We start from the raw sequence: 27,783 nt of genomic DNA, 5'->3' as shown, positions 1-27,783 counted from the left end.
TCAAAGCTGGAATCGAAAACATGATAATCTAATTTGAAGTCCAGTGCTGTACGAACAGAACCACGCCTTTGATAATGTAATCTAATATATTGGTGTTTGTAGGACTTAATTGCGTAGCTTATTAAGGGGGCCTGGAAGAGGAATTTGCTGGAGGTGTTCTTTTAAACTTCTAGTTAAAGGTTTTGTACCATAACCATTACAATGATACCGTTTTAGGCTTACAAGATTTTCCACTTAATAAGTGGCACCAAAAGTGTTGTTTTCAGAACTATATCTCACTTACGAATGGTAGAATGGATAAAAAGCAATTAAATATGAGTACAAGTTTTCAAATGAGCAATTAAACATCACTCTAAAAGTTTTGGCAGCCCACTAGCCCCAGCTTTTCCACTTGAGACATGGCACCAAAGGTACCCGTTTTAGTGCTATTTGAAACTTGCAGATGGTGGAATTTATAGGAAGAACGTAGATATAAGCAATATTTTTATATGAGCTATTAAAAATCTATCTAAGATGTTCTGATAGCCCTCTAGCCCATACCCCTCGAAAAACGGCATAAAGTGCCTTTTTTTCGTGCAATATGGCACTTGCAGACGGCTGAATTTATATAAACCAAGTACATATGAGAAATAGGTTTTAAATGAACTCTTAAGCATCTTTCTATGATATTCTATTAACCCGCTAGGCCTGGAAAAAGTAAGGAAAAAAAGACCGTTTTAACATTTTTTTTTTACTTTTAGTTACTATGGGCTGTGGTTCACTCTTTACTAGGTTGCAGCTAATGCTACAGCTGTAACAAAGAGTTCATTGCAAATTCTCCCCAGAAACTAGTTAACATTGATATCTGTGAAATCTAATAGATGGTAGGATTTTTAAAAGCCTAGTAAATATAAGCAATAGCTTTTAATTGAGCCATTAAACATCTATCTAAGATGGTGTATAGCCTGCTAACGTTTCAGTAGCTTACTGATGAACAGACTATTTATGGAATTTACTAAGGGGGCTGGGAGGGGGATTGTAAGAGAGGGGTTCTTGTAAACCTCCGATTAAGGTTTCTGGCACATAACTATTATAATAGTACCTGTTTTGTATTTTAGAGCTTTTACACTTAAGAAGTGGCACCAAAAGTGTTGTTTTCAGTGCTATATATCACTTAAAGAATGGTAAAATTGAAAAAAAAAAAAAAAAAAAAAAAAAAGAACGTATATGTGAGCAATAGCTTTCAAATGAGCCTCTAACATCACACTTATAAGTTCTGCTATCCCAATAGCCCCGGCTTTTCCACTTGAGGCACGACACCAAAAGTGCCGTTTTAGTGCCATTTGGAATTTGCTGATGGCGGAATTTAAATGAAAGACGTAGATACGAGCAATATATTTTATATGAACCATAAAAGATCTGTCTAAGATGTTCTGGTGGCCTGCTAGCTACCCCTTGAGAAATGACAAAAAATGCCATTTTAGTGCCATATGGCACTTGCAGATGACAGAATTTATAGAAAGCATATATATATATATATATATATATATATATATATATATATATATATATATATATATATATATATATATATATATATATATATATGATAATGGCTTCTGAATGAGCCATTAAGCATCTCTCTATGATATTCTGGTAGCCCGCTACGCCTGTTGAAAAAAAAGAAGGGAGACACATCAGTGCTGCCGATGCAAAAAAGTAATTAATTTTCCTTGTTCTTCAAGGAGGGGGGGGGTGTAATTTCCCTGCAGAAGGCATTCGACCATACTGCTTCCAATGGTACACTTTTCAATTTGATCTGACGCCATTTTCGAGGGCTTTGGGGATTTTTTCAAAATCACCATAAATTTCTTTTCGCAATAAACTTTTACTTTTAAGACGAACCGAAATAATAGTTACCATTTCTGAGCCAGTATTGGATGACAATTTTTTCACTAGGTAGTTTTTTTTTAAGCACGTTTTCAACTTTTGGTCACTATGGGCCGTGGTTCGCTCTTTACTAAACTGCAGCTACCGCTGCAACGCATGATACCTTAGGAACGGCTAAGGGTATTAAGTTGAAACTGTCAGGTAATATGGAGGGAGGATATTCAACTGAAGGATTGGCAGTTTGTAGAAGACATCTCTTTCCCATCACACCACAAATATACCCGCGTCAAAGTCATAAGTATAAGATTTTATGGTATTTATTCTCTTATAACATTTTCATTCATGCATAATTTTGGGAAAATTTAAAAAAAAATGTTAACTTCAGAAAATGGGTACTTTTCTAACTTAAGTACAAATAAAATGAGCGTACAATCGGGGTGTTGGAAAGGGTTGCGGCCCCACTCACATCAAGGACAATTTAGTTATTTTAATTTCAACACCACTCTTTGCTTTCAAGCATAAAAAATTGTTAAAATCCAGATATTCGAGGAGACACGGACTTGAAAGCTGAATGCTGAAACAAAAATGCCTAGAACCATCTGACTATTTGGTAATGCCCACTGACTTGAATAGCCAGACGAAGCCCCCCGTAGGCCTTTCTCCCGTATCAACTTGCAAAACAACAGAAACTCGCAAAACACAAAGACCTACAATCGGGGCCACTTCAGAAAGTAAGAGGGTAGTTACTTAGAAGTCCAAATATAGAGGAATTTACTGAAAACAAATTCATTTTAAATGTTTTCACTTATTTAACTTTAATAAATCAAAATAATTAGGACGTTAAGTAATAAATATCAGTATATGTATATTTACCTGTCAATCCAGACTCATTTGTTTTTTTTTTGTTTTTTTTTTCAGTAAAGCGCAATTTATGTTCTGGTCTTGAGAAGGCATGGGGGTTGTCAGCCCGATTCATGTTAATTTCTACTCGTTTTAAGTTTTACTCTGTTATTTATTTTAATTTCTATTAGTTTTGCTTTCATCTATTTATTGATGGTGATTAGTGGTAGTTTTACGCTTTGAAGATTATTCGACTTTATTTCTGGTCATTTTTGGTGTAATGGAGCTCTTTACTTTTCTTTGTGAAACTCATTTTATGAAACAAGTTTTTTTTTAATTTAACTACTTATAAAATATTTATCTTCGCCATCCGCAGGTTATTCTTTTATGGATATATCACTAAAATGCTTAGCGATAATCAGAGAAACTGGTATTTAAAAATAAATTGCTTGAGCACCACCGAAAAGTTTTTCAAGTGGGGAGGGATACGGATAATAGGATACGGAGGGATAATCAGAGAAACTGGCATTTAAAAATAAATTGCTTGAGCACCACCGAAAAGTTTTTCAAGTGGGGAGGGAGGGATACGGATAATAGGATACGGAGGGATAATCAGAGAAACTGGCATTTAAAAATAAATTGCTTGAGCACCACCGAAAAGTTTTTCAAGTGGGGAGGGATACAAGTACGAAAATGAGTTGTTTTTTTTTAATGGGGTTTAAATGGAAATATGACCCACTCTTCTTTTGAAATATTTAAAAGCATCTTGCTTCCTAGGTGAGGGGAGTCGCCCCTGCTCTATTGCCCCTCCCTGGCAAAGGGCATGTTCTAGATGTAACTAACAGTGAAAGAAGAGTTTATAAAACCATAGGCCTACTGATTTCCTTACTTATCAACGGCCCAATAAAGGGAGGTATTCAACTGGAGGAAATTCTTTAAAAGCTGCAGCGAAAACCCCTGGATTCTTTCATTAGAGTTCAGATATTTGATTCTAGTAATTCTTTAGTGTTCAATCCCTTTGGGTTACAACTCAAAGTTAACTATATCGTCAAAAACGCCATAGCTGAAGATCTAAGGGTGGATTCAGGATGTCAGCCGGCTCCCAGGAGGCAATGTATAGCTTAATAGAAAAAAAATTAATATTTCTTCAAGACTTGGGGAAACGGAAAACAGAATAAAAAATACAACTATATAGGAGCCGATAAAAATAAATACAACACAAAACCAAGAAAAATTAGATGCATCAAGAAAAAGAATTTAGCTGCTGAGAACAGTGTCTTCCAATTGTCTCATTTCTCGAAATGGGCTCAAAGCACCATATCCACAATTGCAAAATTATGCCACAAAATCAAATTTTTCCTAAGAGCTACAGGGAGGGGGTGAAAACCAGAAAAAAATGTATTATTTGAAAACCATTTTCCATGGCTGAACTCTAAAATCAAATTGCGTAACCATTAATTGAAAATATAATAATGGTTAACTCGGCACGTTACGGTCTGCCATGTAGCAACCTTCAGCCTGTTAGACAATAAGATTAAGATATGTCGGTCTTGGTTACAGCGAAAGTTGCACACAGGCTTTATATAATAATTTTAAGACGGGAAGTCATTTGGATCAATCTGACGGGGAATACTCCTTTTCCTCTTTTGTTTGCTGATGTGGTTACCGCCATATTGAGTGGGTTAATCTATTTAGTATAAAGTGGTCATTAAAACCCTGTCCCAAAGTAGGCTCTTGATACATGTACTCGTAACAGTAGTAAATACTTTAATCAATTTGACATAATATAAGTGAAAAAAAAAAAGAATCATAGAGAATAAGTCTCAAGAAGGTTTAAAATACAACTATTGACGATTCGCAAGGAAAATTTCTTGATTGTAAATACAAGCTGGATCCCTGAGGATCTTTAGTTAATTTGAATAAATACAGACTTTCTTAAAGTTAAGAATTATATCATACAAGGAATGACTATAATGATAAAGCTGCTGAATTAACTGGAAGTGTAATTTTAAGTATTTTCTAAAGCATCATATTTCAACGTTTTTAGTGTAAATATATCCCCCTCCAAATAAAGCCTGTTACCTCAAGATCCTCTGGCGGTAAATAATTATTTAAGCCAAAAATATGTTTTTTTAGAAGATGCTAATTTTTTCCCTTAAATATTGGTTGATACTTGTTCCCATTATTTTCAACCTTTTTTGTACACTAATCATATATTGTTTTTTTTTTCAAGGCCAACTGAGCCCTTATAGGTGTTTTTCTGGAAAAAGCAATAATAATGATTATTTGATATTTTGAGTAAGAAGTGCCTTGAAATTCGAAAAAAGTTTAGGATTTTGGAGGGCTTCACCCAGAATCTATGGTGCCTGCCCTTATTTACGGAACTGCAGCCACGATTTTGACCCTCAATTTTGATTAAGAACTATCAAAAGAAATATTATTGAATAACTCACCACAATTCGCACACCATTGTTTTCTCTTCGTTTCTTCAATTGATTTTTTCTTCTCCAACAGCAGAGATGACCTTAAAGACGAAACAGCTTTTTCATGATCTGAAATTAATTTGGTTCTAGTCTCGTGCAGTTTGCTATCAGCTGCCTTTTTGGCTGCTTCAAGCTGATCATGGAACTTTTTCTTGAGAACGTGCATTTCAACTTGCATCTTCGCCATTTGTGCATACGGATTTCCCTGACTTGCAAATCGATTAAGGATGTTATCCACGCAGATCTGGATCGTTGACAACAGCCTTTCTGACTCTTGTTTTGCCATTTCTCTAACTCCAAAAGGGTCCTCGGGGGGATGGCCATTCACGGATGTGAACATTCCGTGACCTGGAGGAGGACGAATTGCGTTTACTCTTATTCGAAAAGGGTCATCTACCGAATTAGAAGAACATTCATTACTGGAGACAAAAGGAGCTGGCTGTACAGGGGCAATGGGAGCACGAATCGTTCCTTTTAGGACACTCATTGAGGCTAGATCGGGCCGCACTGCAATTGTCGGTGGCCTTTCGACATTAGCGCTAGCTGAAGAAGGGTGAATTGCCCTTAGAGCTGGTACTGCAGCTCTTGGTTTTGCAGGAGTCTGTTTAGGAGACAGCTCATGGGCTACAACGGGAGATGTGGGATTTTCTTCATCAAATTCAGGAGGTTCCGCTTTGATCGTTATATTTTCAGGCACAATTTGTTGCACTACGGGGGTTCCCACTACAGAAGGGAAAGTTTTCCGGGCTGTACGCTTTATTGTCAATTTACTTTCAGTAGGTTTATCTGACTTAGGCTTGGGTAATAAGCTTAAACATTTCCTTTCGCTCATTAATTTCTGGATTTCTTCGTTTAAGACAACAGATGAATCATTCCCCTTTTTAGGTGTTTTGTCAGCGTTGGTGTCCCCCTTCTTTTCTTTATCACTATCCTCCTTTACATCCTTAGTGATTCCTTTTTCGTTGGCTGTTGGAGGTAGGTGTTCTTGCGGAGGGTCTGAAACTTCCGCTGTCTCTATATGCGAAGGAGGTTCAGTCGCAGAGACGACAGGTTCAGTTATCTCAGCGTTTTCCGATTTCTTAGATTCAGTTTCACTTTCTTCAGAGTCTTGATTTTTCCGCCTTTTCTTCGATTTTTCAGACTTTTCTTCTATGCTGTTATTATGTTCAGGCGTGATAGTTGCGAAATTCCTCTTACAAGAATCCAGTTTCAATTTCAATTTCAAAGGTGGATTTGACGAGCTGCTTGAAGCTGGAGATTTTGTGACGTCACTGACAGGTGATAGAGAAGATAAAGCTACAAACGGGTCTGCAACTCCTTCCTTATGGTGAACAATCTCAGTCAATAGCGGAGAAGCACTTTCACTTTTCTCAATAGAGTCTGAACATATTTTACGCCTCTTGATCACAGGTGTATCATCGTCATAAATATGAGCGATCTGAAGTGTCTCAGAGGTATTGTGGTTGGGAAGCATTTTTCGGAGGTGTTCCTCCCAAGTCGATACCTGAAACCTCGTCCTGTTAAGACGATATGCAAAACCTCCAAACTTCTTTTTCAGTCTGACAATGTGTTCTTCAATTTCATCAATGCACTCTTCAAGATTTTGACTGCGTTTGTTTTTAGCAGGTTGTTGCGGTATATCTCTACTATACAAGAATATATCCTTGGCTGGCACCCAAGCTCTGTCATGAGCACCAAAGAAACGAACATCAACTTTCTTTGCAATGTGACGCATTGCTTTTGCCGGCCAAAAAGGATAGCCCTTAAGTCTAGCCCACACTAATAAATGTGGCCTCTCACAAGGTTCAACAAACCAATTTTCTTGCATAGTATTTGCTCTATTGTAGCATTCTAAGCATGTTTGTATTTCAAAACTTTCTCGTTTAGCAGTTTTCTGAATAATTTTGGCCATTTTTAATTCTCCAACTAGTCCTATGATTGTCATATTATGAAGGACCCAATTAAAGTCATCCACAATCTCAAAACAGGAAGAATAATTTTGTTTTTGAACTTTTTCCTCAATCACTGAAAATGTCACTGGATTGACTAAACAATCTAAATTCATTTTTATATTGTTTTCAACAATCTCTGATAAATGACCATAACCAACTATACTGAAAGTTCTCTGCGTAAGGTAAGTAAAACTTTCTTGTAACTGACTACTCGAATAGGGAGATACCTCTGCTCTTTCTTTTTCGCAATCTGGACATGACTCGCTCATGGCACTTTGTGTTGATTCTTTTCCTATCTTATCTTCCACAGGGAAGCATTTCGTGTGACATGATTTTAGACATGAAGAACACTTGAAATTAATATTGCCAGACTTGTGACAGAACCAACAGTAGGAATCATTCTTCTTTGTTTTTTCTAATAAGTTCAGTTTCTTTTTCAAGCGTTCACTCTTTAAGACTGACAAAGTTTTCCCCTCTTCTATATCCTCTTTTGGCTTTTTGTCATCAATGATTTCTTCTTTCTTTGGTTTCGACCCTCTTCTTGTTAGAATTTTCTTTGACTTTCGGGTTTCGCCTGTTTCTTTTTCATATAAATTGCTAGGTGTAAAGGTAGAATTGTTTTGTTTGGAAGACTCATCATCCACAAAGTTATGAGGTACCCTTACACTGTATGAATGATCATTGTTATCAATTCGGAAAGATTCATCAATATTACCTGTTTCTTGTTCTTTTAGTTCGGTAGTTTCTTCATCTTTCTCAGATGAGTTATTATTCAGCGCAGTCAGGACATAATCTGAAACAGAAACCCTTCGAGATACAGACGGTGTTGTTGAGGACCCCTTTCCTTTACTCACCATTGGGTTAAGTGCAGCTATCATTTCAACAGATTTTTCTACTGCAGCCTTCTGATTCGTAGAACTCTCTGGTCCAGCCTCCTTATCAGTAACGTTTTCTGACACAACCTTAGGATCACTAGCATTTTCTATTTCAGCCTGTTGGTCAGTAGAACTTCCTAGTGCAATATTTAGGTCAAGAGGATCGTTAGCTACTGTTGCGTCGTTACTACCATGTTCTAGAGCAGCCTGTTCTTCTATACTAGTTTCCGGTGCAGTCACATCCAATGGAACCGCATGAATAAACGATAGAGGAGAATCATTTTGGTCTATGGTATTATTGTCTATGTCCCCCATGGTCTTTAAAACACCTCTATCATTTGTATTGCAATTGGATTTTTGACAGGCCGATTTTTGTATTTCACAAACGTCTTTATCCCTGGAAACACTTTCAAGAATATTCCCCGCCTCAATTTCAGGGAGTTCATTCAATCTGGGACCATACACGGCAACCACTTTTTCTTCGAGGCCAGTTGTTGATATGGGTTCAGCTGGAACAATACCATTTTCAGCCATAAACTTCGCTTTTCTTCCTGAAAATAAAGGTATGATACTTTTGACTATGGAACCAATTTTCATGAGAAACGTTTCTTATTACTGTTGATTTTCTAATATATTAACATTGTAACACATACGCTAGCCTTACCTATAAATATTCTTAGATTTCAACTTCGCTGTAATATATATTACACTACTAGTTTTTTACTTCGTGTAAACACTAGCTATACCAGCATTGAGTTCTTACTTTATTTCTCTTCTGATATTCTAACTTATGATTCCCCCGTCCACCATTCACTCTTCCTCACACACACGGGCTCTTTTAAAGCTAAAAAATGGTATCCAAATTCAATCTTTTAATAAAACTGTACAAAACAATAATTGAATCTTCGATACTTTTGACTTTAAAAGTCTGCTTAAACATACTGACGATCGTTCGCAAGCCATCGTAGGCTTTCGATCACAAAGAATCACAGTTAAATTTTGAAGAAATTGTAGCTCCTTCTCCGGACAGTGATAATCAAATATCAATATCCGGGTATTTTCAGGAAAACTTGACCAGCAACAGCAAAAATTCAAGAAGTCAGAATCAACTTGGCTGTACTATCATAAAATCGCGGTTTTAAAGCTTGGTTTCACTGTTCTGGCAGAATTAATTACAATTAATTAATTAATTACAATTAAAGAAATATTCTTAATATTCAATATCACTCAACTCAACAGTTATAGATACTGAACCTTCACATTCCATTGTCCTATCAAAAGTACTCCAACGTAGTTTTAAATCGTCTATTGAAAAAAGTGTAATAAAACGAAAAAGTAGCTTCCTGAAAAGCCGCAATCCAATTGTTCTGAACCCAAAGAAACTTTCAACAAAATACGTTTAGACGTCCAGCAAAATTTTCGTCCTAGCCATTTTTTCTGGGTTTCACCTTTATTCCCCCCCCCCCTTCCCGCACTACATCAATTATCATGAAATTGGGAAAATTATTGCACTATGTCAATCAAACTTCCTAGAATGGATCTGAACCAGAAATTAGGCCCTAGAAAAATATCTTAAAAGTTTCAACGTTTAGGACCAGGGGCATAATTTGCTATGGAGCAGGAGGGCAACTGCCCCCTCCAGACCCCAGTCCCCCCCCCAGCGGAAATTTAGTTTCTTCAAAAATCTTGTCAATACTAAAACAAGCCTGCATTAACCAAGCATCCAGAAAACGCGTCACTTTTCTTTATATATTTTCCTTTATGGTGCTATATGCCTCATTTTCATTTTTCACTGTCAATTTCACTTGTTTTGGGTAAATTGGCTACAACTTTGCCCCCCCCCCAGGATTATGGCGACATTACGCCACTGTTTACGACTTCCCTACTTGTAAAGATTGGAGGATTTTGTAAAGGTGCTAGCCTTAGCTTAAAAAAAGACTGTATCAGGCTCAAGTCCTAGGATCCACTTATCAAAGAAAACAATAGGACTAGGACAAGCAAAATCTAGGCAAAATATTCTTCACAGAATTGCTAATTCTTCACTCATAAAAAAAACGGGTGGATGAAAGATCCTGAAAAGATATTCCCAGGCCTACTTATGTAAGATTAAAGCCGAGTTGCTTTTTGTTAACTCAAAGTTGTAGTTAGTTGGATGAAACTTTAAGAAATGTTCAAATTCAAAGAAAAAAGTTCAAATTAGGACCCAGGCAAGCATTTAAAAGCTTCCCTCTCTGTGCCAAAACATGTTGGTGACATTTTAAAAAAACTATAGACAGGACCAGTCTCACCTTGTGAAAAAAAAAGTTGTCTATCAGGTTTGGTTTAATTGTGCTTTTCTCCAACAATAGGCAAGTGTTTTAGGATTTTAGTTGGGTTCTAAGATAAATTTTAGCGTTTGTTCAAAATTAGGATTAACTTTCCTAAAATCTTTAAAATTTATAAGGTAGGGAAGGATGGAGGTACGGGGATGTAAGTGTTTTCTATGGCTTTGTTTAGGCTCTAGATCCAATAGTTTTAATCGTCTAGATCGTCTAGATCCAATACTTTTTGTTAACTTCTGGCAGCCAGATGAAGAAAATCCCGCGATTTCAAAAAAACTCTAATAATGTTTGAAACTCTGTTTGAAGCAACAACAAACAACAATATTAAAACGTTTCCGGAATAATTTTGAAAATAGACATGGACCTACTAGTGAAAGTATAAGTACTATAACGCAATCCATACATAAATATAAAATGAGTGCTATAAAACATCATGTACACTTATAGTAATTAATAAAATTCTATCTTTTCCCCTAAATGTCTACTGGGGCCACATCCAGGATTTTTGATCGGGGGGGGGGGGGGGTTACAAAAATTACGAAGTGCCTCAAAATATGTTTAGATGCATTTTTTGTACGTTTTTACGAGTCAGACAAACATTTCGGACGGGGGAGGGGGTCAAATCCCTACCCCCTGGATATGACCTTGATACCTACATACTAGTTTTGTACACAGCTTAGATACCAATATATTGGTATGTAAGCTGAGGTTTTTCTAAGTACAAGCATCGCTGTAAAACAGGCATCTGAGGAGAAACATAATTTGAAGAGGGGGAGGCACAGATCCAATATACAATATAGGACAAAATTTATTCGAAAGTATAGACAGCAATACGCAAAATCGTAAAAACCTACATATTTGAGGGGGAGTACTTCAATGCGCCTGTCTGCATTGCGAGGGTAAAAAATGAAAGCTCAGAATTGTGGCCAATGAAATTAATCCATGGACATAAAAAAAATAAAATCATAGATGTGAACATGTCCCGTACTTAGAGAAGTATTAGATGATTCTTCTGATGTGAGAAAGGGGGGGGGGAGGTAGTCAACAGCAACAACAATAATAAATGTTTTGCTATTATTTTTCGATTTGGTACTTACGTGTTATCCCGACCACGCTCAAGAAGTTTGATCTGTTTAAAACCGGTTTTTATGAGTGCAATCTCAGATAATCCGCTTAGCCCGAGTGAGATAAACTACTATTCAGGTATATTTTAATTAAATATTTAATATATAGAGTTGATTAGGTTAGGTTAAGTATTTAATATAATGCGTTCTAGGCGGCCTACTTTCCATAGTTCTCTGTTGTAGTTTCCATAGTTTTGTTACCAAAATATTATATTTGGTACTTGTATGATATACACACTACCTAATATTGTTCTCATATGTTTCTCTGACATTCAATACCAATGAAATATACCAAAGTAAGATAAAAATATAATACTGTACAAACAAATTTGGGCTATATATTTTTACATTAGGAGGAGGGGGTGAAGTATAGCGGGTCAGCATGCCTAATGTGTTAGGTACAATTATTCTGCACATTATGTAGTATGAATTGTTTTCTAACTTCACACTGTCAAAATACTCAACCCCCTCCCCTAATGTGCGAATATATAGCTCAAATTATATATTTTCCACTTATTCTGTCACTTCTCTCTGTCTTGTGTCATGCTAAGCTGAAAGAAGCTAACGGAAAAAAAACGTTTTATAATGCGTCAATGAATGAACATGTTGAGCGGTAGGGCTTTTCAAACAGTCCGTGGTAACAAACTGTAATAAGGAGCGACCCGGCTCAATAGTAATCGAATCAAAAGTTACGAGTCTAAGAAAATTTGCCTAATTTTAGAAAATAGGGGGAAACGCTCCCTAAAAGTCGAAGAATCTTAACGAAACCACACAATCAGATTCAGCATATCAGAGAACCCTACTGTAGAAGTTTCAAGCTCTTATCTAAAAAAAAATGTGGAAAGTTTCTATTTTTCCCCAGAAGACTGATCACGGATGCGTGGCGACCGCCCAGTGGTCCTAAAATGTCGCAAGAGGGCTCATTCTAACGGAAATTAAAAGTTCTAGTGCCCTTTATAAGTGACCAAAAAATTGGAGGGCACCTAGGCCCCCTCCCACGCTCATTTTTTCCCAAAGTTACTGGATCAAAATTTTTAAATAGCCATTTTGTTCAGCATAGTCAAAAAACCTATTAGTTATGTCTTTGGGGACGACTTACTCCCCCCAGAGTCCCCGGGGGAGGGGCTGCAAGTTACAAACTTTGACCATTGTTTACACATAGTAATGGTTATTGGGACGTGTACAGACGTTTTCAGGGAAACTTTTTCACGTTAAAGGGGGGTCGGGGGAAGGGGCTACGTGGGAGGATCGTTCCATGGAGGAATTTATCATGAGGGAAGAAAATGTCCATGAAGGGGCCGCAGGATTTTCTAGCACTATGTAAAAAAAAATAATGAGAAAATCAATAAAAAAAAGTTTTTCTGGTGGAAGTAAGGAGCAGCTTTAGAACCTAAAACGAACATAAATTATACCGTATATAAGGGGGTTCGTCTCCTCCACAATACCTCATTCTTTACGCTAAAGTATTTTTAGTAATTTCAAATATTTATTCTACGGCGTTTGTGATTCAGGGGTCATATATGTAATATACGTAAAACAAATATACAAATATAGAATTTCGTTACGTAAGTTAATTCATAAGTTACGTATATTTATTAATAATAAAACCGTTCGTAATAAAAATAAAAAGTTCTAGTTGTCTTTTCAAGTAGCCAAAAATTGGAGTGCAACTAGCCCTCCCCCCTTTTTTATCAAAATCGTCCGATCAAAACTATGAGAAAGCCATTTAGCCGAAAAAAATTAATATGCAAATTTCGTTTCAATTATTCATATGCGGCGAGCAAAAAATCAAAACATGTATTAATTCAAAACTTCAGAAATTAAATAAAAAAACAAGCTTTTAACTGCAAGTAAGGAGCGACATTAAAACTTAAAATGAACAGAAACTATTCCGTACATGAAAGGGATTGTCCCCTTGTCAACGCCTCGCTCTTTGTGCTAAAGTTTTTTATTGTTTTAAAAAGTAGAGTTGTGAGAGAGTCAAACTTCAGCGTAAAGAGCGAGGCGTTGAGGAGGGGACCCTTTTCATAAACGGAATAATTTCTGTTCGTTTTATGTTTTAATGTCGCTCCTTACTTGCAGTTAAAAAGCATGTTTTTTTATTTAATTTCATACAATTACTTCATATTTTCTTCATATTTAGGCATATTTCATTATGATCAACCTAATTTCACTTCTTGAGTGTGGTCAGAATAACGCGTTAAGTACCGATGATTTTGCCAGGCAAGACTCAAAGTAAAACCGACAATGGCAAATGAATAAACTAAATTAAATCGATATTTTAGAAAATGGCAAATGAATACCAAAAATTCGAATACCGAATAACCGAAAATGGCAAATGAATAAACTAAATCAAATCGAGATTTTAGAGAATGGCAAATGAATTCCGAAAATTCGAATACCGAAAATGGCAAGTGAATAAACTAAATCAAATCGAGATTTTAGAGAATGGCAAATGAATACCGAAAATTCGAATACCGAATAACCGAAAATGGCAAACGAATAAACTAAATCAAATCGAGATTTTAGAAAATGGCAAATGAATACCGAAAATTCGAATACCGAATAACCGAAAATGGCAAATGAATAAACTAAATCAAATCGAGATTTTAGCTAGCCAAAACATTCGAAAAGAATTTCATAAATCCAATGCTCTTTAATTCGAAAAATAAGACTACGAAGCCATTGTACTGTAAACACTATGCAACCAAAACTAATTGGAACCGTTAGTATTTCATGAGTGCTTGCGAATGTAAAACAAAAATAAGGAGTGAAAATTTTTAAAAATAAAAATAAATAAAATAGTGTTTAAACTGAAGTGTTGAATGATCACTTGAGTACTTGAAAGGGAAAAGGACCAATACACCAACACCAGAAGAAACACCCTTAACTATTTGCATAGCCTACAGTTATAACAACAGCGACATGGACAGTTTTAAATTATTTGCGTTATAACCTACAATGGAAAAAGGATACTCATATGTACTACCCCTTACCCCTCAAGTTGTTCATTCATTTACGCATTACAGAACTGGTTTTTTGTTAATTTCTTTCAGCTTAGCCTGAGATAAGACAAAGAAAAGTGACAGAATAAATGAAAAATATATAATTTGGGCTATATATTTCCACATTGGGAGGGGGGGTAAAGTATTTGGACAGTGTGAAGTTAGAAAACAATTCTTACTGCATAATATACAGAATAACTGCACCTAACACATTAGGCATGCAAACCAGCTATATCTTATACCCCCCACTCCTAAGGTGGAAACATATACCCGAATGCGTTTCTAAAGTATTATATTTTTATCATACTTAGGTATATTTCATTAGGACTGAGCGTCAGAAAAATATATTAGAAGAATATTAGCCAGGGGGTATTTCATACAAGTACCGGAAAAGTTGTGGTGGTATTAAAATCACACCTTAAAACTAATAATCACACGATTATAAAAGAGTTATATCACTGATTCACTACCAGATAAAAGTTGCAAAGAAATTCAAAATATGATGGACAAACAGAAAGATTTAATGTTTAAGCAGTTTTTTTTTTTTTTTTATAGATAAATTTACCTGAGCTGCAGTACCGCTTTTCGCGCTTTCACTAAAGTACAAATATGCTCAGAAAAGTTTCGCCTGAGGTGTTTTGAAGAAATCCTGTTCTCATTGCACACGCACTACATAGATGCTGTATGCAACAATAACAATGAAGGAAATTCATAATGAAACAAATGCCTACACCAAAAATTGTTCGACATTTCTATCGATGGATTTCATACTTTTAATCATTGGTGCACATATCCCTGTGTCACCAATCGCCCCCGCCAGCATGCCTTCCTTTACGACTCTACACCAATACCCTCATCTCTATTCCCAGTCTACATGAGCTTTCTTAGCGGTAAGTGGCATTCCTGGATTATTCACACAAGGAACCCAGAAGTTAAACGAGATTGTTGGGTGGCAAAGTCCAACGGCTTTAAAGTTTCAACAAAATACGGCGAATTACGTCTTTAATTTTGCTTTATGTCTTTTTAGACTAAAAGGCACCTTTTTGGAAAACGTATAAAACATTTGCATAAATAGAAAAATTTTACATTTGTTCAGATAAAAAAATCCAAGCAACATCACGATTCAGCCACAGTGAACGAATACACCCGAAACTACTAGTTCAATGCCCTTATTATAGTCACAGATGGTGACCACACTTTTATGTTAGGTCGAGAACAACTTCATACCGAATAGATTTGTTTAGTAATATTTAAAGATTGTTAAATAGTTTATATCTTAAAAATGTGAAACAAAGAGACTGTATGATCCAAAAGAAACTGCAACCTTTATCATGGAACATAATATGTCAAGAACCACTGATCTAGATTACATTATGTTCCTAAAAGATATACAACACGATTAAATAATCCCTTTTTTGCTATAATCTAGAACTATATTTATATAATTTCCATTTACTTTATCCACATAAAATAGTGTGTATGCTGCTTTATTTCCATGACCTGGAAAAAACTAGATATATTCTTTAAATAGAACGGACTGTATCCAGCAGTCTTTTTTTCCAAATTCCCTCCTTAAAACTAAGCTGCATAAGCAAAACAACAGTACGATACGGAAGTCTCTAACTCTAATCTAAACTTTGATCTACATCAGAATTAGATGTAATTCATATAAGATGTTTTATCAAAGAGAACTTCCCAACATGACCAACAAAAAATCATAGAAAAAGAAGAATTCTATCTATTGTGCGTCTTTTGCTAATCAAGCTGCATAGATCTAATTCTCTAATCCAGGGCCTGTTCTTAGATATCAACACCAAAACACAAAAGATCAACAGGGACTTCAGAATTCACTTGATCGAACAGTTCGTGGTAACGAACTGTAGTAAGGAGCGACCCGGCTCAATAGAAACCAAAACTCTAAAAAATGGAATTTTGATACCAATAGCTACATCAAAAGAATCGCATTTTAATGCTGATTTTAGATATATAAGTTTCATCAAGTTTAGTCTTACGCACCAAAAGTTACGAGCCTGAGAAAATTTGTGTTATTTTAGAAAATAGGGGGAAACAACCCCTAAAAGTAATAGAATCTTAACGAAAATGACACCATCAGATTCAGCGTATCAGAGAACCCTACTGTAGAAGTTTCAAGCTCCTATCTACAAAAATGTGGAATTTTGTATTTTTTGCCAGAAGGCAGATCACGGATGCGTGTTTATTTGTTTTTTTTTTTTTTTTTTTTCTTTTTCCCAGGGGTGATCGTATCGACCCAGTTGTCCTAGAACGTTGCGAGAGGGTTCATTCTAACGGAAATGAAAAGTTCTAGTGCCCTTTTTAAGTGACCGAAAAAATTGGAGGGCACCTAGGCCCCCTCCCATGCTAATTATTTTCCCAAAGTCAACGGATCAAAATTCTGAGATAGCCATTTTATTCAACGTATTTGAAAAACCTTATAACTATGTCTTTGGAAACGACTTACTCCTCCACAGTCCCCGTGGGAGGGGCTACAATTTACAAACTTTGACCAGTGCTTACATATAGTAATGGTTATTGGGAAGTGTACAGGTGTTTTCAGGAGGATTTTTTGGTTGGGGGGAGGGGTTGAGAAGAGGGGGATATACTGGGGGAACTTTCCATCGAGGAATTTGTCATGGGGGAAGAAAATTTCCATGAAGGGAGCGCAGGATTTACTAGCATTATTTAAAAAAAAAACAATGAAAAAATAAATATGAAAAAGTTTATTTCAGCTGGAAGTAAGGAGCAGCATTAAAACTTCAAACGAACAGAAATTATTACCCATATGAGGGGCTCACCTCCTTCTAATACCTCGCTCTTTACAATAAAGTGTTTTTAGCAATGTCAACTATTTATTCTACGGCTTTTGTGATTCAGGGGTCATTCTTAATGAATTGGGACAAAATTTAAGATTTAGTGTAAAGAGAGAGGTACTGACGAGGGGGCGAACCCTCTCATATGTGTAATAAAAACATGAGAATAAAACATTCTTTTCGTGAGCTAGTTTATGAGTTACGTATATCTTTTACTAATAAAAAGATTCGTAAAAAATTAAAAGTTCTAGTTGCCTTTTCAATTAACCAAAAATTGGAGGGCAACTAGGCTTCCTCCCTCGCTCTTTTTTTCTCAAAATCATTCGATCAAAATTATGAGAAAGCCATTTAGCTAAAAAAAAAAAAAATGCAAATTTCGTTTTAATTATTTCTCTGCAGAGAGCCAAAATCAAAACATGCATTGATTCAAAAACGTTCAGAAATTAAATAAAAAAAAAACAAGTTTTTTCAACTGAAAGTAAGGAGCGACATTAAAACTTAAAACGAACAGAAATTACTTCGTATATGAAAGGGGCTGCTTCCTCATCAACGCCCCGCTCTTTACGCTAAAGTTTGACTCTTTCTCTCAACTCTTCTTTTTAAAACAGTAAAAAACTTTAGCGTAAAGAGCGGGGCGTTGATGAGGAAGCAGCCCCTTTCATATACGAAGTAATTTCTGTTCGTTTTAAGTTTTAATGTCGCTCCTTACTTTCAGTTGAAAAAAAAAAATAAGAAAAAAAAATATTTCAGTTGAAAAAAAAAATATTTACTTTCAGTTGAAAAAAATAAATGAAGCAAAAAAATAAGAATCATGGAGACAGGGATGAGACTTATAAACTAAGACAATTATTACTTCCATCAATAGGAGATAGGAACCAAGGGTTTTTAGAAGATTTTGAGCAATCCAACATTATCTGGCGCAAACAATGACATGTCTAACATCCTTTTAAAGGTGACCACTTACATAACATCAATAATTAGCCAAATTACATATTAGACAATAAATACTTCCGCCACTATGCTTGGTAAGTCTAAATGATACTAGCATCAAACTCCTTATTTCTCTCGGTAGTTCCGGTCCTGGTTAATTAGTTTGTGACATGGGTCAATGGCGTGTCTCAGGGGGCACCATCCCCACCCCTGACTGAATGACTTTGCCTTAACACAATTTGCGATTTACTGAGAACAAAATACGTTTGAAATATTTAAACCTTTCTTAAATTCATAAATGAAAAATTATCGAAACCTTAACCAAGAAATGTCAGTATGTCAGTCAATTTAACTGACAATCCAGAGTTATTTGTTTGTTTTTTTTTTTTTTTTTTTTTTTCAGTAAAGCCTAAACTGTGCTTTGGTCTTGAGAAGGCATAGGGATTATCAACACTACTCATTTTGATTTTTGCTCGTTTTGAGTTTGACTCGGCTATTTATTGTAATTTCTGTTCATTTTGAGTTTCATTTATTGATTGATAGTTATTTGTGGTAGTTTTACGCTTGAAAGATTATTTGACTTTTTTGCTCATTTTAGGCTTAGTGGAGCTCTTTACTTTTTCTTTGAAAAATTGTCTTGAGGATAAAGTTCTTTGAATAAACAAATAAATAAATAAATAAATATATATATATATATATATATAACAGTTCGTGGTAACGAACTGTAGTAAGGAGTGACCCGGCTCAATAGTAACCAAAAGAATCGCATTTTAAAGCTGATTATAAATATATAAGTTTAGGCCTAATCAAGTTTAGTCTTACCCATCAAAAGTTATGAGCCTGAGAAAATTTGCCTTATTTAAGAAAATAGGGGGAAACACCCCCTAAAAGTCGTAGAATCTTAACGAAAATGACACCATCAGATTCAGCGTATCAGAGAACCCTACTGTAGAAGTTTCAAGCTCCTATCTACAAAAATGTAGAATTTTGTATTTTTTGCCAGAAGACAAATCACGGGTGCGTGTTTATTTGTTTTTTTTTTTTTTCAGGGGTCATCGTATCGACCAAGTGGTCCTAGAATGTCGCAAGAGGGCTCATTCTAACGGAAATGAAAAGTTCTAGTGCCCTTTTTAAGTGACCCAAAAAATTGGAGGGCATCTAGGCCCCCTCCCACGCTCATTTTTTTCCCAAAGTCAACGAATCAAAATTTTGAGATAGCCATTTTGTCCAACATAGTCGAAAACTGTAATAACTATGTCTTTGGGGATGACTTACTCCCCCACAATCCCTGGGGGAGGGGCTGCAAGTTATAAACTTTGACCAGTGTTTACACATAGTAATGGTTATTGGGAAGTGTACAGACGTTTTCAGGGGGATTTTATTTTGTTTGGGGGTGGGGCTGAGGGGAGGGGACTATGTTGGAAGATCTTTCCTTGGAGGAATCTGTCATGGGGGAACAAAATTCAATGAAAAGGGCACAGGACTTTCTAGCATTACTATAAGAAAACAATGAAAAATAAATATGAAAACGTTTTTTCAAATGAAAGGAAGGGGTAGCATTGAAACTTAAAACGAACAGAGATTATTACACATATGAGGGGTCCGAAAAATAATTTAGCATAAAGAGCGAGCTATTTAGGAGGAGATAAATACCTCGCTCTTTATGCTAAAGTATTTTTAGTTTTTTAAACTATTTATTCTACGGCATTTCTGATTCAAGGGTCATTCTTAAAGAATTGGGACAAAGCTTACGATTTAGTGTAAAGAGCGAGGTATTAACGAGGGTACAAACCCCCTCGCATACATAATAAAAATATAAGATTATCAAAGTTTGTTACGTAAGTTAATTCTTAAGTTACGTATATTTTTTACTAATAAAAACATTCGTTAAAAATTAAAAGTTCTAGTTGCATTCTTAAGTAACCGAAAAATTGGAGGGCAACTAGACCTCCTTCTCCACCCCTTATTTCTCAAAATCGTCTGATCGAAACTAAGAGAAAGCCATTTAGCCAAAAAAAGAATTAATATACAAATTTCATTTTAATAATTTATGTGAGGAGAGCCAAAACCAAACATGCATTAATTCAAAAACGTTCAGAAATTAAATAAAAAAAAAATAATTTTTTTAGCTGAAAGTAAGGAGCGACATTAAAACTTAAAACGAACAGAAATTACTCCGTATATGAAATGGGTTGTCCCCTCCGCAATCCCTCGCTCTTTACGCTAAAGTTTGACTCTTTGCCACAATTCTATTTTTTAAAACAATTAAAAGCTTTAGCGTAAAGAGCGAGGGATTGCGGAGGGGACAACCCATTTCATATACGCAGTAATTTCTGTTCATTTTAAGTTTTAATGTCGCTCCTTACCTTCAGCTTAAAAAATTAGTTTTTTTTATTTAACATATATATATATATATATATATATATATATATATATATATATATATATATATATATATATATATATATATATATATATATATATATATATATATATACATATATATATATATATATATATATACATACATATATATATATACATACATATATATATATATATATATATATATATATATATATATATATATATATATATATATATATATATATACTAGCTGTTGGGGCGGCGCTCCGCGCCACCCCAACACCTAGTTGTTTGGGGCGCTTCGCGCCATCCCCCAGCCCCCCCACGCGCGCAAGTCGTTACGCGCCATTGTAGTTGTGTCCCTGTGTCCCACCTTTGAATATATATATACATATATATATATATATATATATATATATATATATATATATATATATATATATATATATATATATATATATATATATATATATATATATATATATATATATATATATATATATATATATATATATATATATATATATATATATATATATATATATATATATATATATATATATATACTAGCTGTTGGGGTGGCGCTTCGCGCCACCCCAACACCTAGTTGGTGGGGGCGCTTCGCGCCACCCCCCAAGCCCCCCCGCGCGCGTAAGTCGTTACGCGCCATATTAGTTACGCGCCATTGTAGTTGTGTCCCTATGTCCCACCTGTGAATATAGATAGGTTTACCGACTCTTGAACATGCAACATATAATGGTCCATGGGAAAACAATCCGTATTCAGATCTATACCTCATGATTCTAATGATTGCCCTTGAGCTTTGTTGATGGTGATTGCTAATCGACCATTCCCTGAGTCGCCATCGTCATTTATATATCCCCCTGTGCACCCCGGCGTCCCCTTTGTAGTTATGTCCCTGTGTCCCGGTCGTCATTTATATTCCCTGTGTCCCGGTCGTCATTTGTGTCCCGGTGTTCCAGTCTGTGATTTCTCTTTGAGTGTCCCGGGCGTCATTTATATTCCTTGTGTCCCGGTGTCCCGGTCGTCATTTATATCCCCCTGTGCCCCCCGGCGTCCCCATCGTAGTTGTGTCCCTGTGTCCCGGTCGTCATTTATATTCCCTGTGTCCCGGTCGTCATTTGTATCCCGGTGTCCCGGTCTGTATATACATTCGTTTTTTAGTTTTGTTTTTCTCCTTTATTTTTTTCCTTTTTTCTTTTTTTTCTTTTTTAGTTTATTTAGATTTTTAGATTTTTTAGTTTTTTTATTAGTTTTTAGTTTTTTTGTAGTTTTTACCATTTTTTTAGTTTTTTTTTTTTACTTATGTCCTGGTCGTCATTTATACTCCCTGTGTCCCGGTCGTCATTTGTGTCTCGGTGCTTTTTTTTAGTTTTTTTAGTTTTTTAGCTTTTTTAGTTTTTTTATTAGTTTTTAGTTTTTTTTTTAGTTTTTGCCTTTTTTTAGTTTTTTCAGTTTTTTTAGTTTTTTACCTTTTTTTTAGTTTTTTTTTAGTTTTATAGCTTTTTTAGTTTTTTTTCTTTTTAGTTTTTTTTTGTAGTTTTTACCTTTTTTATTTTTTTTCTTCTTTTGTATTAGTGTGAAATAATTCAGACGTCATATGCGGACAAACACGACGTCACTCGACAGACAGACAGACAGACATAACCCACAAACAACTTATTTTTATATATATTTATTCATATTTTTTTAGTTTTCTTTTTCTCTTTTATTTTTCAGTTTTTTCCTTTTTTTTAGTTTTTTTCTTTTTTAGTTTTTAGTTTTTTACCTTTTTTTAGTTTTTTTTAGTTTTTTAGCTTTTTTAGTTTTTTTATTAGTTTTTATTTTTTTTGTAGTTTTTGCCTTTTTTTATTTTTTTCAGTTTTTTTTAGTTATTAGATTTTTACCTTTTTTTAGTTTTTTTTAGTTTTTTAGCTTCTTTAGTTTTTTTTCTTTTTAGTTTTTTTTGTAGTTTTTACCTTTTTTAGTTTTTTTCTTCTTTTGTATTAGTGTGAAATAATTCAGACGTCATATGCGGACAAACACGACGTCACTCGACAGACAGACAGACAGACATAACCCACAAACAACTTATTTTTATATATATTTATTCATATTTTTTTAGTTTTCTTTTTCTCTTTTATTTTTCAGTTTTTTCCTTTTTTTTAGTTTTTTTCTTTTTTAGTTTTTTTTAGTTTTTTACCTTTTTTTAGTTTTTTTTAGTTTTTTAGCTTTTTTAGTTTTTTTTTCTTTTTAGTTTTTTTTGTAGTTTTTACCTTTTTTAGTTTTTTTCTTCTTTTGTATTAGTGTGAAATAATTCAGACGTCATATGCAGACAAACATGACGTCACCTGATCCATCCACAGATCCACACACAGACAACTTATTTTTATATATATAGATAGATAGATAGATAGATATATATATATATATATATATATATATATATATATATATATATATATATATATATATATATATATATATATATATATATATATATATATATATATATATAATATATATATAGAAATAATATATATATATATATATATATATATATATATATATATATATATATATATATATATATATATATATATATTTTAAACTACGTAAAACATACAAATATACAACATTCTTTGCTGTCCCATTGTCTGTGCAACATAATAATTGTCCATGGGAAAACAATCCGTATTCAGATCTATACCGCATTTTTCTAACGATTGCCCTTGAGCTTTGTTGACGGTGATTGCTAATCAAACATTCCCTGTGTCCCTGTCGTCATTTTTATATCCCCCTGTGCCCCCGGCGTCCCCGTTGTAGTTGTGTCCCTGTGTCCTGGTCGTCATTTATATTCCCTGTGTCCCGGTCGTCATTTGTGTCCCGGTGTCCAGGTCTGTAGTGTCATCTTATAATGACGTCATATACAAAGCCTTATATACTTATAATGACGTCAAATGCAAACCCATAAATAAACAAACAAACATGCATATATACAACTTATTTTTATACATATAGATACAGTTTCTTCTTTAGTTTTTTTTCTTTTTTAGTTTTTTCTTTTTTTTAGTTTCTTCTTTTTATTGATTTGTTTTCTTCAATTTGTCAATGTTCATTCTAACATTGACACTTGGAAAAATCTTTACGTGCCAAGCATGCTAAAGCTCCAACAATTTATATTAAACCTCAATAATGGGGTATCTGTTTTAAGGTTTTCGAATTACTTTAATCTATTGTCAAAATATATTGAAATATTTGTGCAATTCCCAGTTTTTTTAGTTTTTTTCTTTTTTTTAGTTTTTTAGCTTTTTTAAGTTTTTTTCTTTTTAGTTTTTTATCTTTTTTATTTTTTTACGTTTTTTCTTTTTAGGTTTTTTCTTTTTTAAATTTTTTTTTTTTTTTAGTTTTTTTTAGTTTTTTCTTTTTAGTTTTTTTTTAGTTTTTGACCATTTTTCTTTTTTCGAATTACTTTAATCTATTGTCAAAATATTTCGAAATATTTATGCAATTTCCAGTTTTTACATTCTAGTTTGTTTTCTTTTATATATATAGAAGATATAATCTGGCGTAACGGACAGACAACTTATTTTTATATATATAGATATATGTATATATATTTAACTACGTAAAACTTGCGAATGTACAACATTCTTGGCTGTCCCATTGTCTGTGCATATAAATAGATTGTCAGGTTTACCGACTCTTGAACATGCAACATATAATTGTCCATGGGAAAAACAATCTGTATTCAGATCTATAACTCATTATTCTAATGATTGCCCTTGAGCTTTGTTGATGGTGATTGCTAATCGAACATTCCCTGTGTCCCTGTCGTCATTTATATTTCCCCCTGTGCCCCCCGGCGTCCCCGTTGTTGTTGTTTCCCTGTGTCCCGATCGTCATTTGTTCCCCGGTGTCCCAGTCTGTAATTTCTCTTTGAGTGTCGCGGTCGTCATTTATATTCCCTGTGTCGCGGTGTCCCGGTCGTCATTTGTGTTCCGATGTCCCGGTCTGTAATTTCTCTTTGAGTGTCCTGGTCGTCATTTATATTCCCTGTGTCCCGGTCGTCATTTGCGTCCCGGTGCTTTGTTGATGGTGATTGCTAATCGAACATTCCTTGTGTCCCGGTCGCTTTCTCTTTGAGTGTCCCGGTCGTCATTTATATTCCCTATGTCCCGGTCGTCATTTGTGTCCCGATGTCCCGGTGTGTAATTTCGTCAATCAACAAACATGACGTCAGTTGACACACAAACATGACGTCACTCGACACACAGACAACTTATTTTTATATATATAGATGTCCCGGTGTCCCGGTCGTCATTTGTGTCCCGATGTCTCGGTGTGTAATTTCGTCAATCAACAAACATGACGTCAGTCGACACTCAAACATGTCGTCACTCGACACACACACACACACACAGACAACTTATTTTTATATATATAGATATAATTATTTATATATACATATATATATATATATATATATATATATATATATATATATATATATATATATATATATATATATATATAGTGGGTTCTCTAATGCGCTGAATCTGATGGCGTGATTTTCATTAAGATTCCTTGACTTTTATGGCGTGTTTATCCCCTATTTCAAGAATCAGGCAAATTTTCTTAGGCTCATAAGTATTGATGGGTAACACTAAAACTTCATGAATCTTATTAGAGTGTCGGTTAGTTTTGAGCCGAGTCGCTCCTTACTTACAGTTCGTTACCACGAACTATTTGAAAACTATCTAGTCGATGCGTACCCTTAGAGTGCTCTGAAGGTACAGTAAATTTTAGAAGTAAAACAAAGTGGGGCTCAAAATGACAGATTCACACCAACAGCTTCATAACATTGTTTTGGTTAAGGTAATTTTGGAGACTAAACCGCCTTTCCATAACGATAAATAGAAGTTCAATAGGGATAAAATCCTTTTAATAGACAGTGATACATTTCACAAAAATATCAGATATTTTGGTCACTACATATGTGACCGAAATATCTAGTATTTTGTGACCATTTATCACTGTGTATTAAAAGGGTTTTTATCCCTATCTGAACTTTTATTTATTGTTTTGGTTGACTAAGCTCCCTCGTGTTGGTCATGACCGATTTTGGATGGTACCGAGAAGTCTGGCTCTCCCTCCATGGAGGATTTCACCTCCCTATGGACATTCCCTCGATGAAAAGTTATTCCCAAGTGAAATAACTGCCTCCCTCCCGCAAGGAAAATTCCTCTTAGACAACTCCCTTCTAGCTGAAAATTTCCCTTGAAAAATTTCTTGTGGACGGTTCGGGGTGAAATTTTTTCTTGGCACACTTTCATTTGAATAAATTGTTGATAAAATCATACCAGAAATCCCTTCCTCCACGGAAGTTTTTCGAATGAATGCATGTGAATGAGAGCAGCTATTTAAGTGAATTGTCCTCTTGGTGTAAGTCAAAGCTGTAGGCTAGTCGAAAAATCATGTTTCGCACAAGGAACATAGACAAGAATTGCTTATTTGTAAGCTAAAGTTTATATTTGCCCGCTTTCTTTAAACTTATCTTGATAGTGTCCAAATAAAATATGTTTTGACACCAAAAATGGTGGTCTATACTACAATTATATAATAATGATGATTAGGAATAGTGAAAACTACATTCCTAGGCCATCAATAAAATATTATGAACCAAAGGTTTACAGAAATCCCCCGTTATGGTTTCAGTTGTAGTCTTATAAAAAGAAAAGAGGAGAAAAAAACCTTATCAGTCTACTGCTCTTCAGGGGCCTTCCCCAAGCCACTCGGCATATCCCCAAGTGGCGATAGGAGAGCACCCTACGGATATGTAGGGTACCTCCATACGAAGTACTGACCAAGGGGGAACCTTGTCCCTTGGGTTCCATTATAAAAACTGGGGCATCCGGCGCCGGATGAAGGAAGAAACAGACCCTTTAGATGTACATTCAAAAGGACCCACCAGCGTGTCCACACGTCCCATGAGTTACAAACCTTCTCCCAATGATGGGTTAAACTGCACGGTAACGCAGAAAAACAAGGTTGAGAGGATTCTCTATAGGACAACTGCAGCATAGCGTCCAGACCTATGGACAACGGCCTCTGCAAAGGGCTGGTTCGACCCTTTCGGGGTGCCTGCAAGACTGGGGATCTTGGGGTCAACTCTATTTCCACCTGAAGAGTGGCACCTATCGAGGAAATTATAGCCTAGTAAACGACATAGCATTTGCGCAGGATTTTTGATTAATGGATAATTCTTCTGGGCTTGGTCTGTTTTTACAGGTGTTTTCGGGCTGAAAAACCCCTTCCTACCGAATTTATCTACTATGGGCTACCTTCCTGTAGTAGCATAATATTTGTAGGCATGAATATATACTGAGTCGGAGGAAAATAGACCTGGGACTGCCTGTACAGGATTTTGACTCCCGTTGATAGGAGAGCATCTCCAATTGCAGAAAACCATGTTGTGACCAAGATGGGTCCAGAACTGCACAAAGCCTCTGTCCATATTGGAGGTCCCCAGGACTTCTTGCTGTCCAGTTCTAAGCCGGCTTAAGCATTGCAGTGTAGACTTGAGAAGATATGTTGATACCCGTCCAGTACTGGTATCCGGGATAATTCCTTTCCCTGAAGTCAAAATAATTTCGATGATTAAAAGAACATGAAAATTAGAACTTGGAATGTTCTGACGTCAAAAAATGACTATCGTATCGACATTTTTAGGAACTCTTGTTTAGGCTAGGAAAGTATTAAAAATAGAATGCTACTTCCTCATTTTATGACTAAAAAGTTCAGGATATCCGATATAGTAGTATATGCCACCGTATAACCGTCTGACGGAGATACTAGTGACTCAGAAGAATTTTTCTTACAGTTAAATGAGCAAATAGACAAGGTCCCAAGTAGAAATAGGGATAGATGGTATCCTAGTCAAGGTAAATTTGGTGTAGGAAGAAAAAACAGTAGTGGCTACAGACTTTCGCAATTTTGTAGGTATAACAGTGTAGTTACAAGCAATACGATGTTTGGTCATACAATGGCCCATAAGTTGACATGGTATTTACGTGACGGTAAGACAGCAAACCTTATTGATTGTGTTATAGTAAACCGAAGACTGACAGGATCAGTACAAGATACTATGATTTTAGATACAAGATACTATAATTTTAGAAAAAAATTT

The 27,783-nt window shown here is 35.1% G+C and overlaps 1 protein-coding gene across 1 annotated transcript in view; it reads right to left on the bottom strand.

The window, feature by feature from the left end:
• The window catches only part of LOC136034018 (MYND-type zinc finger-containing chromatin reader Zmynd8-like), an 88,983-nt gene that overhangs the window by 41,619 nt on the left and 19,581 nt on the right, over nucleotides 1-27,783 (bottom strand). The window contains exon 2 of the mRNA XM_065715068.1: nucleotides 5,163-8,570. Within this exon, the coding sequence (XP_065571140.1) occupies nucleotides 5,163-8,553 (3,391 nt within the window). The 5' untranslated portion in view covers nucleotides 8,554-8,570. The remainder of the gene's footprint in view (nucleotides 1-5,162; nucleotides 8,571-27,783) is intronic.

This window comes from Artemia franciscana, chromosome 12 (genome assembly GCF_032884065.1).
Source record: "Artemia franciscana chromosome 12, ASM3288406v1, whole genome shotgun sequence".
Taxonomy (NCBI): Eukaryota; Metazoa; Arthropoda; class Branchiopoda; order Anostraca; family Artemiidae; genus Artemia; species Artemia franciscana.
The sequence above is the reverse complement of the archived record's forward strand: the minus strand, read 5'-3'. Positions and strand labels throughout refer to the sequence as shown.